The 15,385-nt window shown below is 41.3% G+C and overlaps 1 protein-coding gene across 2 annotated transcripts in view; it reads left to right on the top strand.

Annotated features, from left to right (window-relative positions):
* Nucleotides 1-14,207, top strand: part of RNASET2 (ribonuclease T2) — a 51,219-nt gene extending 37,012 nt beyond the window's left edge. The window contains exons 5-10 of one of the 2 annotated variants that reach the window (XM_077813327.1): nucleotides 161-218; nucleotides 1,251-1,321; nucleotides 7,857-7,970; nucleotides 10,407-10,452; nucleotides 10,668-10,742; nucleotides 13,654-14,207. In XM_077813327.1, the coding sequence (XP_077669453.1) occupies nucleotides 161-218; nucleotides 1,251-1,321; nucleotides 7,857-7,970; nucleotides 10,407-10,452; nucleotides 10,668-10,742; nucleotides 13,654-13,842 (553 nt within the window). In that variant the 3' untranslated portion in view covers nucleotides 13,843-14,207. Of the gene's footprint in view, nucleotides 1-160; nucleotides 219-1,250; nucleotides 1,322-7,856; nucleotides 7,971-10,406; nucleotides 10,453-10,642; nucleotides 10,743-13,653 lie in introns of both variants that reach the window. The other variant, XM_077813328.1, reaches the window with a different exon arrangement.
* The last annotated feature ends 1,178 nt before the right edge of the window (nucleotides 14,208-15,385 follow it).

Genomic DNA, 15,385 nt, shown 5'->3' with positions numbered 1-15,385 from the left:
GTTAAAATGCTGTAGAGATTGACTTGGGTGCCTTGGATTTTTAAACTCAAATTTCAAAGCTATAATCTTGTAACTTTGAAATGTAGCTCCGTGACATGACTTTTTCCACCCAGTACCTAATAGTGGGCATTCTGTTTTCATTTGTATATTTCTTCCCTAGGCCTGATAAAGTAGACGAATGTAATAGAACATGGCACTTCAATGTGACTGAAATTAAGGTAATTTAGTTTATTTAAATTAAAATGTTAATTCTGAGCAGGATTGAACACAATTACGTTTTCAAATCCCAAATATATATAACTTCATAGCATATCACTTCTGATTTAATTTGTGATCTGAGATGGTTACGCTTTTAAAAATTCCCATTCCAACATTCATTAGGTGCTTTATTCCCTTATTCTAAGTCTCGATGAAGTTCAACAACTCCCTCAAATCACCACTGGTTTTGTATATACACATGGCTTGAGTCATTCCCTTGTCTTTTCAAGTAGAAATTGGCAGAACACTGGCTCTGGGCCACCCGGGGCAAAAAATCTTTCTGGAGGGGAGGGTACAACTAGTGCACCCCTTGCAACTTCTGTACTGCTGGGAGGCCCAGCACCTGGGAGTGCATTTTCCACGTAGCATCCAGTAGTAGGACTCCTGTTGAGCGTCATCTGTTGCTTAAAGCTGTTCCCCTGATGGAACCAATAAGGGAATTGAAAGCAGTGGTGGCTGCAGCCTGTCCTTTCCCAGAGGTGAGGTACATCTGCAAGCTGGGATGCAGAGAATGCAAATTAAGGAGAGCTGAACAGTAAGTTCTATGATCAATTTGACTTCTTTCAAACCATAAAGAACGGAAAAGTCCGTTTTTCAGTCAAACATTGCTTTATAATACAGGGTGGGGGATTAAAGTCTGGAGATGAGTAAAACAGGAACTATACAATTTTACAGGATTTCTGTAGGGTTGCAGAAATTAATCAGTTAATTAAACAGTTACAGAAACATATCTTATTTCAAGAAAGGAAATATTTTTGTACAGTGTTTCAAAATCTAATTATACATTTGCATCTGAAACAGCCATAAGGATACATTTTCACCATATCAGCCCATAAAACCTCTTACTCACCTAGCAATAATTTTTTTCACTTATATAATGGGTTTCAGCCAAGAATCTTTAAGTAATTGGGCAATCTTTTGAAATTGTATCCATTTATGTATGATGAGTATGAAGTCACTTTTCAGGGTAGATACATATTTTTAATTTCTAGGATCTCTTGCCAGACATGAGACACTATTGGCCTGATATACTCCATTCATCTCCTAATCGCACCCAGTTCTGGTGAGTTCAAGCTACAATGGAAAATAATTTTGGATGTATCTTATAGTCTTTCTGAATGACTATCTGAAGGAGCCTTTGGTACCAGGCTTCAGATGCTTGCTGGAGTTGCGTGGAAAACCTTGGAAAAACAACTTTAGAAATGATTCTGCACTTTCCTTCTGTGTCTCTTATTCTTTGTCAATATTAATATTTACATGAAAGCAGAATCTCTGGCCTCAGTCTTCCAAAGGATTACCTGTGTCGGCCCTTACGCCTTTATTGTGTCCCAGTGACTACCATGACAGTCAGTGCAGTCATCTAGACCTGATAAGTGTCATATGCAGACCTCCTGTAGGTGTATCACACATTCCTACAGGACTGGTAAAATGGCACACATTTAGAGAGGGAAGGAGAGAGAGACATTCCTCCTACAAGAAGTATATGAAGGTGCAGAGAACAACCAATCAAGAACCTGTGAGTTCTTGTCAAACAAACTTGATAGTGTTCTTTGAGATTACAAGATTGGTTGACAAAGGTAACCGTGTTGACATCCTACACATATAATTCTGTAAGGCATTTTGATGTAGCTCCACACAATATCCGGAGGTTTCTTGTTTTTTTTTTTTTCCTTTTTTTTTTTTTGTTTTGTAAAAGCACTATACAAAAATCAGTGCAGCCCATATTGGATTTATTTAAAAACTGGTTAACTGATAGATCTAAAAAAACCTCCCCAAAACCCTAAATGGGAGTCATCATCCAATGTTGGTGTTTCTAATGGTTTCCCACAGGGACCTGTTCTTTCCCCAGCTCTATTCATTATCTTTATCAATAATCTGGAAATAAATATAAAATTAGTGTTGCTAATATTTACAGATGGCCCACAAGTTGGTGAAGCAATAAATAATGATAAAGATAGGTTTGATCCATATTCCTCTATAGAACTTACTGTAAAATGTCCTCACTTAACAACATGCATTTTAGTACAGCTAAACACAAGGGCATAGTTCTGGGAATCAAGACTGTAGGTCACATTTATAGGACGGAGGACTGTGTTCGGAAAGCAGGACTGCAGTTAGTAACATTAGTAATATTACTAACAGGATAAACATGATTCTTACTGTGTATGGTATTCTGCAAGGTCTTTGGTGTTTGCAGTAGGCTAAGCTCGTTACTATGGTTTCCATATCTTCTCTGTGTTCAGTCAAAGAAGGGAAGATAAAAACTATTTTCTTTCTTTCTCCCATTGCAAATTTTGACGGGGCAAGGCCAGATGGCTATAGTAAAGTAATGGGAGTCAGCTATATTAGTCACAGGCTAAAGAAATCCCTGTTACCAGAATAAGCAAATGGCAGCTGCTCCAGGTCAATTAAGATCTTTCCAGAAGGCAGGGAGGACAACTAGGTTGATTGGGACACCTGAAGCCAATCATGGGCTGGCTGAACCTAGTTAAAAGCCTCCCAGTTAGTCAGGTGGGCATGCATGTCAGGAGCTGTAGGAGGAAGTTGCGCTGTTGGAGAGACTGAGCAGTATACACCATATCAGGCACAAGGAAAGAAGCCCTGAGGTAAGGGTGAAGTGGATCTTGAGGAAGTGTGGGTTGCTGTGGAGAAGTAGCCCAGGGAATTGTACGCATCCTGTTTCTAAAAAGTCAGCTACCATAGCTGATACTATTAGGGTCCCTGGGCTGGAGCCCGAAGTAGAGGGTGGGCCCGGGCTCCCCCCTTTGCCCTCCTGATGAATCACTGAGACTGGGAGACAACAGAGACTGTGCAAGGGAGGATAACTTCTCCTCACCTCCCTCGCTGGCTTATGATGAAAATGGCTCAGTAGGCTGTGACCCTTGCCTCTAGAGAGAGAAGGGCTACGTGGAGGGTCACAGTGAGCCTCTGAGGCTAGCAAAATCCACCGGGAAGTGCAGGACCCACGGAGACAAGGACAGAGCTTTGTCACAAAATGTATTAATTTTTCATATCTCCTTGATAAATGCTTGAAGTTGCTGGCTCACTAGAGACATCGTAAGTCTGTTTCACACCACGGGTTCCCTGTATAGATGTGAAAAGACAATAGAGCATGCCTGTGAATGAAGAGCCTTTCCTGCCCAAAACCTCAACCCAAAAAGTTAATGGACTCATTCAGTATTTTATTAGATTCTCCCAGCTGCTGAGTTAAAATCCTTCACTGACTTAGTTTCTGAGGTGCTTTCCATTAGGATTGGGTAGTTTATCTCAACCTATCGGACTGAAAATTCTCCAGGGGAGTATCATAAAGCAGGCAGGGAGAGTGGCTGTCCTTTTGACCCTGCCCTCTTCCTACACAGAAAGCCCAATCCCCGCCTAGTTCCAGGGCAAGACAAACATGTCACAGAACTGGCACTTCCTGCACCCTGATCAACTGCTCTTTACTTCACTTTGCTCATTGAAACAGTTGGGAGCTTTTGGCCTGAAGAGTGAATGTAGGAGCTTGTTTCTTTTTTCTGAGGGGGAAAGTCAAGATATGAAGTCATGTTAGTGGACAGCAGATCCTGATAAACATAAGTGAAATATTTTCATACAAGTTTGTTGGTGAAAAACGGCTATTTGATCAAAATGAAAAAAAAAATCCTTCAAAACTTTGAATCCGCTCTAGTCCCATATTTCATCATGGCTACTGATGCTATTTAGCATGTCTAACTCAAAAGCTAGCCAACAACAGTCTTGCCAAAAGTTGAAATAACCTTGGGATACCAGCAGTATAAAAGCAATATGGCAGTTGGTTTTGATACGTTTTAATTCTTTTTCTGTGACCAGTATTTGTTGACTGTGTGAGAAATCCTTCCCTTTAATACTGGGAGCTGTTTAATAAGGGACAGTGTTGCCTTAAATATGGCTCTAATTATAGATTTTTTTATGAATCTACAAGCTTTTAGCAAACCTAACACCGCTGAAATGCTTCCACATTTTTTACTTTAGTTAAAATAGTTCTAATGAAACAAATAAGCATTCCTTGTAAATATTCCTTTTTAGAATATAAAACCCTGAAAATTCAGCATGAAGACCTAAAAGTGAAATGGACTAAATAGATTTTTTGAAAGCTAAATGAAAGAATTATATTAAAGAGCATAGAAAGTGACAAGTAAATGGATTTTAAAAAATCCTTCCACTTAAGAATCTAAGATCTTAGTACATAGGAAAGAGAAATGTATGTATTCTACAATTTATCATTTTTAAATTGAAAGGTTCCTTGTGGAGTAATTGTTTAGGGGGAAATTCTTGAAAAGATTGTTCAGCCCAAACGTATAAGGCTGTAGGCTCAACCCAAATGTGTACAGCGCAGAAGAAAGAATCAACAGACCTGGCAACTATCTGCATCTAATCCCCTTTGAGTACTGCAAGTTATGGACATCTGTGTGTTACAGCTCCTCATTATTCCTCCCTCAGTATCTACATGCCTGTGAGCCACTGCATTTGTTTAGTTCTCAGACCCACCTGATGTGACTGTAGCTTTGTCTACCATACACACTCAGGCTTCAGTGCTCCTGTAAAGTGGAGCAGAACTTTGCAGTGCTGTTTGGACACCCCATCTTCCGTCTACAATGGTGAGCATAACAATTGTTGCTGCATTGTGGGCATTCTGCAGCTCTGCGTAGTGCAGAGGCAGAATTACTGATGTCAGCACACGGTAAAAAGTGATGGAGCAGGGCAGGTTGCATAAGTGAGTCCCCTTGCATGCCCACTAGCAGAAGGAAATCAAAAGAGGGGACTGTCTCACTGAGTACTCCATTTGAATGCTGAGCCTTTGAACTCGTGTCCTCAGACACACCTGTTGTGCAGTAATGCCTTGCCTCTTTTTTTTCCCCCCATGCTGCTGAGGGTCAGGGAGATCCACAAGAGGTTTGTTGTTGGGTAGTTTGTTTATTTACTCTTTTCTGCCTGTACAGAGGACTGTCTTGCATCCATATTCGGCACAAGCATGAGCTGATGCTCAAGTGTGGTGACCTTGCCTCTCTTGCTGTTTGCCACACAAGTGTTTTGAGAAATCAAGGCCTTCCTGAGCATTAGAGAAGAAAGAAATTGGTCTCGTATTTTTCACTAGGGATCTCTGCAGTTTCCATAGTTTCCTTAGTTGTGTTTTGTGTTAAGTGGAAGAGGTGAAGGTAAAATGCCACATTCCCATACTCAACAGTTAAAAAGAATGAATTATTTCTACATCTTTTCTCTTCTCTTCTTTCATGTAGCTGTGCTGTACAAAATAGGTAGCTTCTCTTTAAGAAGGGTTATCTTAATTTTTTTGTTACAAGCTGGGGCAAGCACCCCATCGTGGACACTCACCATGCTCTCGTGAACCCAAACTTTGGGTCCCATGAGTTCTTGCTGTGCTGGGCAGAGCTCTTGGCAGTGGAGACACTACAGTCCGGTTGCCCAGGCCCTGAAACTATCAGCAGTTCTTCCAAGCAGCTGCTGCATGCTTCTAAAGTTCCACCAAAGCTGCAGACCCTCTGGTTTGTAGTTTGGTATGGATACATACAGATAGATTCTGATCTGTCACATTTGTATTGACTCTAAAGAAACAAATCTATAGCAATGAGAGAAACATTTTCATTCTAACCCCCTAATTTCAGTACTTCTACAGTCTTCCAGGTACACATAACCACCCCCAATCCCCAAATCTTGAACTCGGTCTTCGTACTCACTCCCAGCTCAAAAGTAAATGTCGTTTTTTCCAATTCCAAGTATTTAATAAGAGTTTTCATACTTTAAGTTCTTTAACTTTTATTGTAAACATATAACTCAAAGGCATCCTGAAGAAGAAAAAAAACTGGACTTGTGCCCCTTCTTTGTGATGTATAAAGGGGGCATCACAAGAGTCAAGGGATTGAAAGCAAGGCATCCCAAAAGTGAAGGGATTTTTTTAGTCATTCATGACAAGCTTTTTGTGTTTTGTGCTGACATCTATTTAACCCCAGTCACTAATGAACATTTTGGGAAAAGGATGTCCGTGTTAAAGATTCCACACCTGCATCTTTCACAGTAAATATGCCTTGAGATATAGCTGAATCTCCTGCTTTGTATGTGTTAGTCCACTGGCAAAATAGAGTATGGCCTTTTTTATTTTTTTTTTTTTTTGCATTACATTCTGGGATACTGATAGCCTTGACATTATAGTAAGAAACCAGGTTTTCAGACATCTTCATTGTTTTTAAAATTCGATTTGATGCATGGCCTGCTACCGTAGTGTACAAGACCTCACTAAAGTTTATACTAAAAGAAATTTAGAAATGTTAACACTTTAAACAAATTCTCACAGTTTAACTTTCTGAACATGACTCATTTCTCATAATACATTTTTTATCACACTAATATGACTAAATTTTGTCAAGCCGTGGCTAACTTGGGTATGTTCTGCTTACCTAAGTTAGCCCACAATGCATATTTTTCACATGGTTTTCTGTATCTGTGTAAGCTATTTATATGGCTCACCATCACCATAGTTCCTGGGCACATCGCAATCTTCAATATGTTTATCCTTACAACACTCCTGCGAGGTAGGGAAGTATTACTTATTCCTAATTTACAGGTGGAAAACTGAGTCACAGAGATACTAATCTATTTGCCAGGGTCATACAGAATGTCTGTTGAAGGATAGGGAATTGAACACAGATATCCCAGGCCCAGACTAGTACCTTAACCAATGGACCATCCTCTTTTTCTCTCTTGTATAGTTTATAGGACAGTCTGAAACTATCTCATGCAGTATTACTGAAAAAAAATGTTCCCAGTTCACCAGCCAGATAGAACTCTGTTTCTGTACTAAATAATAAAATCTCATGAAGGCAGGGCTTTTGTATTGTACGTTCTACTGTATGTGGCACTAAATTGTTATCAGACTTGAAAAATACATCCTGTTACTGGATGGCTTCGTAAGTCTTGTTACAATTCAGAATCCACAAAACCCTGAAGCCCAATGTGTAAAATGTAGCTGTTCCTAGCTCTGCCACTGACTAACATTTATGGTCTCAGTCAGTGGGCAAGTTAGCGTCTCTCTTCTTTTGATCAAACGATTATCTCATCCTGATATTTCCTTAGCAATTTGCACTAATAGAACTGTGAAAATCTGCCTTCCTACAGCAATGTTTTCTCTTTGTGTTGTGTGCTCTACTACATGCTAGGGTTCTCTGCCATATCACATCTAATCCAGTCTCAGTCTGAGATGCTGGCACCGGGAATGGGAGGCTTCTCATTTTTCTCACCTGGCACCTATGGCAAAGTGAACAAGATATATTTGTAGAAATCAGTATCTCTGCTGACTTGTATTGAGGTGCAGGGCGATACAGGGAGAGGATATGGGGGGTTTGGAGTGGGATTTTTGCCTACGCTAGCTGATTGTATGTGCAGTTGTTTGTAAGAGATGTGGTGGTTTTCTCCTGTTTCAGTTATTAACTTCATCTGTCATATGCTTGTTCTTATACTAATATTTGGATGAGAATGCTTTATCTTAAAGGGACTTTCTCTTAGCTCTCTGAGTATACCTGGGCAGATTCCATGTCTCCTAAAAACTGAATTTAGCTTTGTTCCCATAGGAAGCATGAGTGGGAGAAACATGGGACCTGTGCAGCCACAGTGGAGCCTCTTAATTCTCAAAAGAAATATTTTGGTAGAACATTGGATCTCTACCAAAAACTTGACCTCAACAGGTATGGAAATCTACCCCTTCTGTTGGTTTATTATTTTAGTGGTGCAAAAGGCTTTTGATGTACACTTAACAACAAAGAAAAAAACCCTAAAAATGTCATTCTGCAGTGGAAAAATGACTGTTGATGCCAGTTGTCTTTAATAATGTACTCTAGAGCCAGAGCAAGGATTATTCTGCTACCATTTTAAGTTGTAGTACAGTCTCCTTTTCTCATCACACGATACTAGGCACCAATCCAACTTCCATTTCAGTCAGTAAGTTTCTTCATTGTCTCTGAGTCCAAATTTGCCATCCTTTTCAGGTAAAACTCCCATTGACTGCAATGAGAATGGCAGGATTGGCCCTTGAGGTAGATTCATTTTTAGATACCATAGGCTGCCATTTGTTTACTGAAGCCCTGATCCTGCACACACTTACACATGTGCTTAACTTTACTTCTGTGAGTAGCCCTTCTAATTTTTATGGGATTACTCACAGCAGTAGAGTTAAATATATGCAAAGGCATTTGCAGGATCAGGGCCTGAGATGGTTGCATGGTGTTATAATAGACAGTCAAATTGGAAGTCAAGTTTTGGCTACTATACCTTTTAGAAGTACTGTTATGTAACCAGAAACATTCTTGTAGATTTTTAAAAACCTATATACAACACTGTGCTTGAGAAACTAAATTTTACAATAGGAGGGCCAATAAAAAATATTCAGGACATTTAGAAAATAAAGTGTGCATCCATCGTTTCTCTTAGTGGAAAAGGACAAGTCAAGTGCAAAACTCTTGTTCAGCTTCTGAGAGAGAGAATAATAGACTAGGACTTAGGAACTATAGAGGAAGGATCCAATAGAAACAGAGGACAGCCTGAAAGACCAAAGTCAACCAATGCCAAAGCCCCCACCATGCACTCATAAGCAATTAACTGTGTTACGTCTTCCTATTCCTATTGGATGATCCCATCTCACTGCTCCAACACACTGGTGGCTACACAAAAAAAACTTTTAGATGGGATATAACAACTTGTCCCAGCTCCTTAGGTATACATTAATTAGGAGCACTTTTAAAAATGCCCCCCATGTAGTGACTAGCAGGCTGTCAGCTTCTCCATTCCCTGCTTGAATGTGCAAATTTGCAGCATACAGATGTCTCATGTGAAACCTACATGAAATTATCAGCCTGGGAGACCCCGGGTCCAGTCCACCTGTTCCAACCATTCTTTCATTATTTATCCACAGTGGAACAGCTTTGTCAGGAGAGCTTGAGAGAACCCCACATCTGAATACCCCTAGCTCAGGGGTTTGAGCACTCTGAGAGGTGGGAAACCCCTGTTTTGAATCCTTCCTCCCCCTTTGACGGAAAGGGGGGAGTTGAACATGGGGTCTCCCGCCTCTCAGGCGAGTGCTTTAGACACTGGGCTAAAAGTTATAAGGTGGGCGGCAGCACCACCACCTCGTCCTCCTTTGGCAGAATTTTGAATGGGACCTTTTGAGCACACCTACTGGATTGGGCACTGCCTCTACTTAGGTGGGCTAAGGACTATCTTCCCTTGGTTCATGGATCACTCTGGGACTTAGGCAGGAGACAGATGTCAGAACACCTAGAGGAAGACAGCAATGAACATGCACAGAGGCAGGAACATAGGTGCCTACAGAACTTTTACTATGGAAAAATGTAGGTGCTGAGTGAGCGTGGGTGCCTTCAGGGTTCAGTGGGAGTACTGAGGATTGCAGTGGAGGCAAAAGAGGGACTTGGGTTCCTAAAACATGGACTCAGATGTCTAAAACAGGGATCCACTAAAGTACTTTGGCTCGTCCCACCTATCCTGCTTAGCTTTATTGAATGACTTATTTTAAAAATATGCTTTTAATATTAAATTAACTGGAAAACTTGTTTGATTATTCTCAGCTGACAATGGTTCTGAATCCTGAGCCACACTCCAGTTGCTTTGTGCTCTTCCACTGGTATAAAGTGACCTTAAATTTGGCAAATCTCCCTGTGTACAGGGATTTCCAGTAGCACACAGTGACCACAACAACTCCTATTCCTCTCCCTCCCTCTGGTCAGATGAGGAAAAAGAGATGTGACCTGCTGCTCTAACCTGTATCACGTGACTGACACACCATAGCCCATGGATTTGGGGAGTGCAGAGAATGCCGTGGGCCCCTCTCCCAGCTACAACTGAGGATCTGGCTCTAATGGTTAAAGTTGATTCCAGCAGGAGAGTTCTCACTGCACCAGCCAAGGAGTAAGGGGAATGCTAGTTACTCAAGCTCGGGAAAGGAGAGGGAGTTGAGCTTCTCCCATTCCCCTTGCTTTAATCTGTCTGTCTAGCTCCCTCACTGGGATTTTCCATTTATCCATTGGTTAGCTGTAGCATATCTACATGCAGTGACTCCCATAAAATGTAAGATGTATTACTCCACAAAAGGCATTTTTTATTCATTTCAGTTGTCTCCTGAAAGTTGGGATAAAGCCAAGCAGTACCTATTACCAGGTAAGAAGCTGTCATACTTATAAAATCATTTTAATGTATTGCTGCTAAAAGGAGTGGGTAGCTTCAGACCTGCTGCAGATAAGCAATCTCTTCTAACTGTATAGCTGTTTACAGTAGTTTTTCATGCAAAAAGGCTTTTTGTGACGGTACAAATATGGGATTTGTTGAAGTGATGCTATATGCCTTTCAGCGCTCTCTGGCTTTTAAATCTTCAGATGACAGCCATAAAAGAAGCCCTTACAAGTGTTTATGGAGTAACACCAAAGGTTCAGTGCCTTCCTCCAGAAGAGGTAAAACTTTCTTTTATTATTTCCTTTATTGATTGAAGTAGTAGACAAAAGTTTACCTTGATGAAACTAAATGTATTAACTTCTGATGATTTTTCCTCTCTCTTTGGCTTCTATGTTGGGATATTCCAAGTATCCCCTGAAATATATTTACCTCAAAGCATACAGTACTCAACTGTCTCTACTTAGGCCAAATTTTAGCTCTGTCCTACTAAAAATAAAAAGACTTTGCCTGATAGCACATGGGGATTAGGCAAATTCAGAGCCTTACCCAGTGTCCCAAAAGAATTTCTGTTTGGAGAAGTTTTATGGCTTTTCCTATGATTCGGAAAGACAGAGCTAAATGATCTGTCTTCTCCAGCCAAGGCTGCCTAAAAATCCGGTTTCATTTTCCCTTTCCATGCCAGCAACTGATCTATAAGTTAGCATGCAGTAGAGAATTTAGTGTGCACAATCAATACATTATGGCACAAATACAATTCTACCAAAGTAAAATAAACTATATATTTAAGCTACAAAACAGTGCACATGGCATTGAGTTTAGTTAGCTATATAGGTTGTGATTTCCCCCTCCCTTTTAACTATCACTTTGTGATGTGACCTTTCCTGAAAAGGTCACAGATCAGCTCTAACAATCACTAATTTCCCTATCACAGTTTATTAAAGCTGTTTTGCTGGAAAACATTTGGCGGAGTTATCCCACCTGTGCAGAAAGCTATTTCATGAAAACCATTCCAAGTTAAAATTGCTTTTAGAGTTGAATATCTTTTTTTTGTGTTGTCAAGTTGATTTGCTTTAGCAATATTCTGAGTCTTTTTGTGCTCAGCCTTTCCTTTTTCACATTTAAACCCACTAAATCATAGACTCTAAGGTCAGAAGGGTCCATCATGATAGTCTAGTCAGACCTCCTGCACATTGCAGGCCACAGAACCTCACCCACCCACTCCTGTAATAGACCCATAACTTATGGCTGAGTTACTGAAGTCCTCAAATCATGATTTAAAAACTTCAAGTTACAAAGAATCCACCATTTGCACTAATTTAAACCTGCAAGTGACCCATGCCTCATGCTGCAGAGGAAGGCAAACCCCCCCCCCCCCAAAGGGTCTCTGCGAATCTGACCCAGAGGAACATTCCTTCCTGATACCAAATATGGCAATCAGTTAGACCTTGAGCATATGGGCAAGACCCACCAACTATCAAAACCAGTTGCCGCCCTTTTAAGGGCTTTTTAAACAACAAATGAAAATTGGAGTTGTGCCATCAACTTCAATGGGAACAGGAATTTGCTTCAGTGCTTTTAATCAAGAGAGGCTGTATGTGTGGAACAGGTTAAAGCCTGGTTATTTCTATTCTGGAAAGGAGGAATAGGGGAGGCAATGATAGTGGTGCAAACAGTGATTGCTGTCATGGAGACTGCTCAGGTGTGCATGCATTTATTTTGTTACAAAAAAATCCAATACATTTCTTCTTTTTGAAGGGTGCCCAAATACTACAGTGATGAGAAATCTCTTTATCAGTATAAATTAGAGCTTCGCTCTAGTAAGAATCTTAAAAAACGATAGCCAGTATCTTAGGTATTGTGACAGGGTCGGCCCAGAGAACTACAGGAGAGTGATAGAAGGCAGATATATTAGCCCCAGGTTAAGTAGGTCCCTTTTCCCTGGGTAAGGTAACAGGGAAGGTTCCAGAACAATCAGGAACTTTCTGGAAACAATTAAGGCAGACAGACTGATTAGAACACCTGCAGCCAATCAAGAAGCTGCTAGAATCAATTAAGGCAGGCTAATCAGGGCACCTGGGTTTAAAAAGTAGCTCACTTCAGTTTGTGGTGCGCATGTGAGGAGCTGAGAGTGAGAAGGCGTACTGCTGGAGAACTGAAGAGTACAAGCAGTATCAGACACCAGGAAGGGAGGTCCTATGGTGAGGGTAAAGAAGGTGTTGGGAGGAGGCCATGAAGAAGTAGCCCAGGGAGTTGTAGCTGTCGCACAGCTGTTCCAGGAGGCACTCTAGACAGCTGCATTCCACAGGGCCCTGGGCTGGAACCCGGAGTAGAGGGTGGGCCCGGGTTCCCCCCAAACATCCCAACTCCTGGTCAGACACAGGAGGAGTTGACCTGGACTGTGGGTTCACGAAAATGGTCGAATTGAGGGCTGCTGTGAACCTCCAAGGCGACCAAATCCACCAATAAGCACAAGACCCACCAAGGCAGAGGAGGAACTTTGTCACAGTGTCCAAATGGATTCACTGACCTGCACACTTTGTGAATTGCATAAAGGGAACAAGGTGTCATTACTATGAACTGTATGCAGTAGATACTTCTGTAAACATCATCCACCCATACCTTTACAGTGACTTATCTTCAATATACCATAAGAACAAGCAATCTATATCTAGAGCAGGGATCTCAAACTCAAATCACCATAAGGGTCACATGAGGACTACTACATTGGCATGAGGACTGCATTACTGATACCTTTTCATACAAAGATACAAAAGCCCCCCGCTCCTGCCCCGCCTCTTGCCACCCATTCCCCACCCCCATTCCAGCCCCGAGTCCAACCCCTTCCCCAAATCCCGGCCCCGGCCTCGCCTCTTCTCTGCCTCCTCTCCTGAGCGTGCTGTGTCCCCGCTCCTCCACCTTCCCTCCTGGAAAGTCCTAAGCGCTGCCAAGCTGTTTGGCAGCGGGAAGCGCTGCGAGGTAGAGAGGGGAGCAGCACGCTCGGGGAGAGGGGGGATGGAGGTAGGGAGGGAGCAGGGGGGTGAGGGGAGCTATGGTGGGCTGCAGGAAATAACTCCGCAGGCTGCCTGTTTGAGACCCCTGATCTTGAGGATTAGCTTATTTTCTCCTCTACAACAAGAAGCCTCAATGAGTGCCTTCAAAAGCTGAGTATCTCATTTTTACTGTTTCTAGGGCGAAGAAGTGCAAACAATTGGTCAAATTGAATTCTGTTTTACCAAAGACTTGGAGCTGAGAAACTGTACACACTCAGAGGCTGAATCCTACGTAATGCCAAACAACTGGCATTTTGGACCTGAGGAGTTGTCTGTCTGTAATGATACCCTGACATATTACCCTGCACAGGTTCAGTTTTACAACTGAAGCCTCCAGAACTTGAAATACTTGGTAACAGATACCTTTTTAAAATGAGATACTTTGCAAAGCAATGAGAAAAGCTGTTTTGAGTAAGTGATACTATGCTCGCCTACCTCACGGGAGTGATGTGGGAATTAATGTTTGAAGTGCTATAGGTATAAGGTGATTCTTTTGTATTAAAGAGGCAATGGGCCAGATTCTAATGTCAGTTCCATAGGTGGAAATCTATGGTAATTGCACTAGTTTAACTAAGGTCAGAAGCTGACTGGTTTTTTTACTATAGGAAACACTGTTTAAAAGAGAAATGGCTTCTCAAAGTTCAGAATTGAATTAAAGTCTGATTCTTTATCTGGGCACTCTTTTTTTTAAAATTATTATTTGTGTGTTTTTTGGAATTGCAAACAGAGCATGAATTCGTCCCTCAGCCCACTATAAAAATATTCTATCTCTCGGAGTGAGATGAGTTTCTTGGGAGAAAAACTTATTCAGACATGAAACTAAGGGTCTTGTTCAGAGCTCCTTATGCAGGCAAAACACTGATTAGCTTCAATAAGAATTTTGCCGGGGAGTGCTGAATAGAGGCCCTGTCTTATGTGGTGTTAAGCCCCTTTTACACCCATTGAAGTCATTGAGCATTGTGTGTAACTGTTATCTCACAGGACTGGGCTTGTTATCTTTGTGTTGTCTTGTTTGGCGAATGAAAAGCTAAGATGCAAACTCCCAAATGTGGCCAGTGGCCACTGATGATTTTGGTGCCCCAGTTTTTGGCTGCCCTTTTCAAAATGCCAAGATTTCCCTCTCCTCCAGATGCTGAACACCTGTAGTTCCCATTGATCTGACTTGTGAGTGCTCACTAGTCTGAAAATTACACCCAAGATGTCTGACTGGGCAGCCAAAAATAGAGGCACCCATAAGCAGTAGCTAGTTCTGAAACTGCTAGCCTGAATGGCTCCATATTCTTCTGACATATCTGATATCACCAAACCCAAATGTTTGAAAACCTACTACTAGAAATGACTTGGTAGGTCAGGAACATAAGAACAGTCATACTGGTCCGTCTAGCCCAGTATCCTGTCTTCCGAATGCCAGGTGCTTCAGAGGGAATGAACTGAACAGGTAATCATCAAGTGATCCATATATCGCATATGAGGAATCTTAAAGGGCCAGGACTTTTATAATTGTTGCATCACTAAAGAATAAATCACATTATTTTGTAACACTTTTATATTGTAAAGGAGACCGACTTCAAAGGATGCTGGTATTATCTGGTACGTTTCAGTGATTCCTGTGTGGGATGGCTGAATACACTACTGAATTTTACTAATAAATAGTAAGAGACAAATTCTGTTCTTTGTTTTCGAGGTGGGGGCTCCAGCTGAGTTCTGTGGGCATTTTGCTTGTATATGAAAGAACACAGATTGGCTCAAAGATTAGAAATAATTCACTGCTTATCAGTATTACTTTGGACTGAATCCAGAGAAAGTCAGTGAAATTTTCAGGGATGGTACTTTGTCTTCTGGTAATGCTGTGAGCATCTGTAGTTCTTTCA

This window comes from Eretmochelys imbricata, chromosome 3, assembly GCF_965152235.1.
Source record: "Eretmochelys imbricata isolate rEreImb1 chromosome 3, rEreImb1.hap1, whole genome shotgun sequence".
NCBI lineage: Eukaryota > Metazoa > Chordata > Testudines > Cheloniidae > Eretmochelys > Eretmochelys imbricata.
The sequence above is the reverse complement of the archived record's forward strand: the minus strand, read 5'-3'. Positions and strand labels throughout refer to the sequence as shown.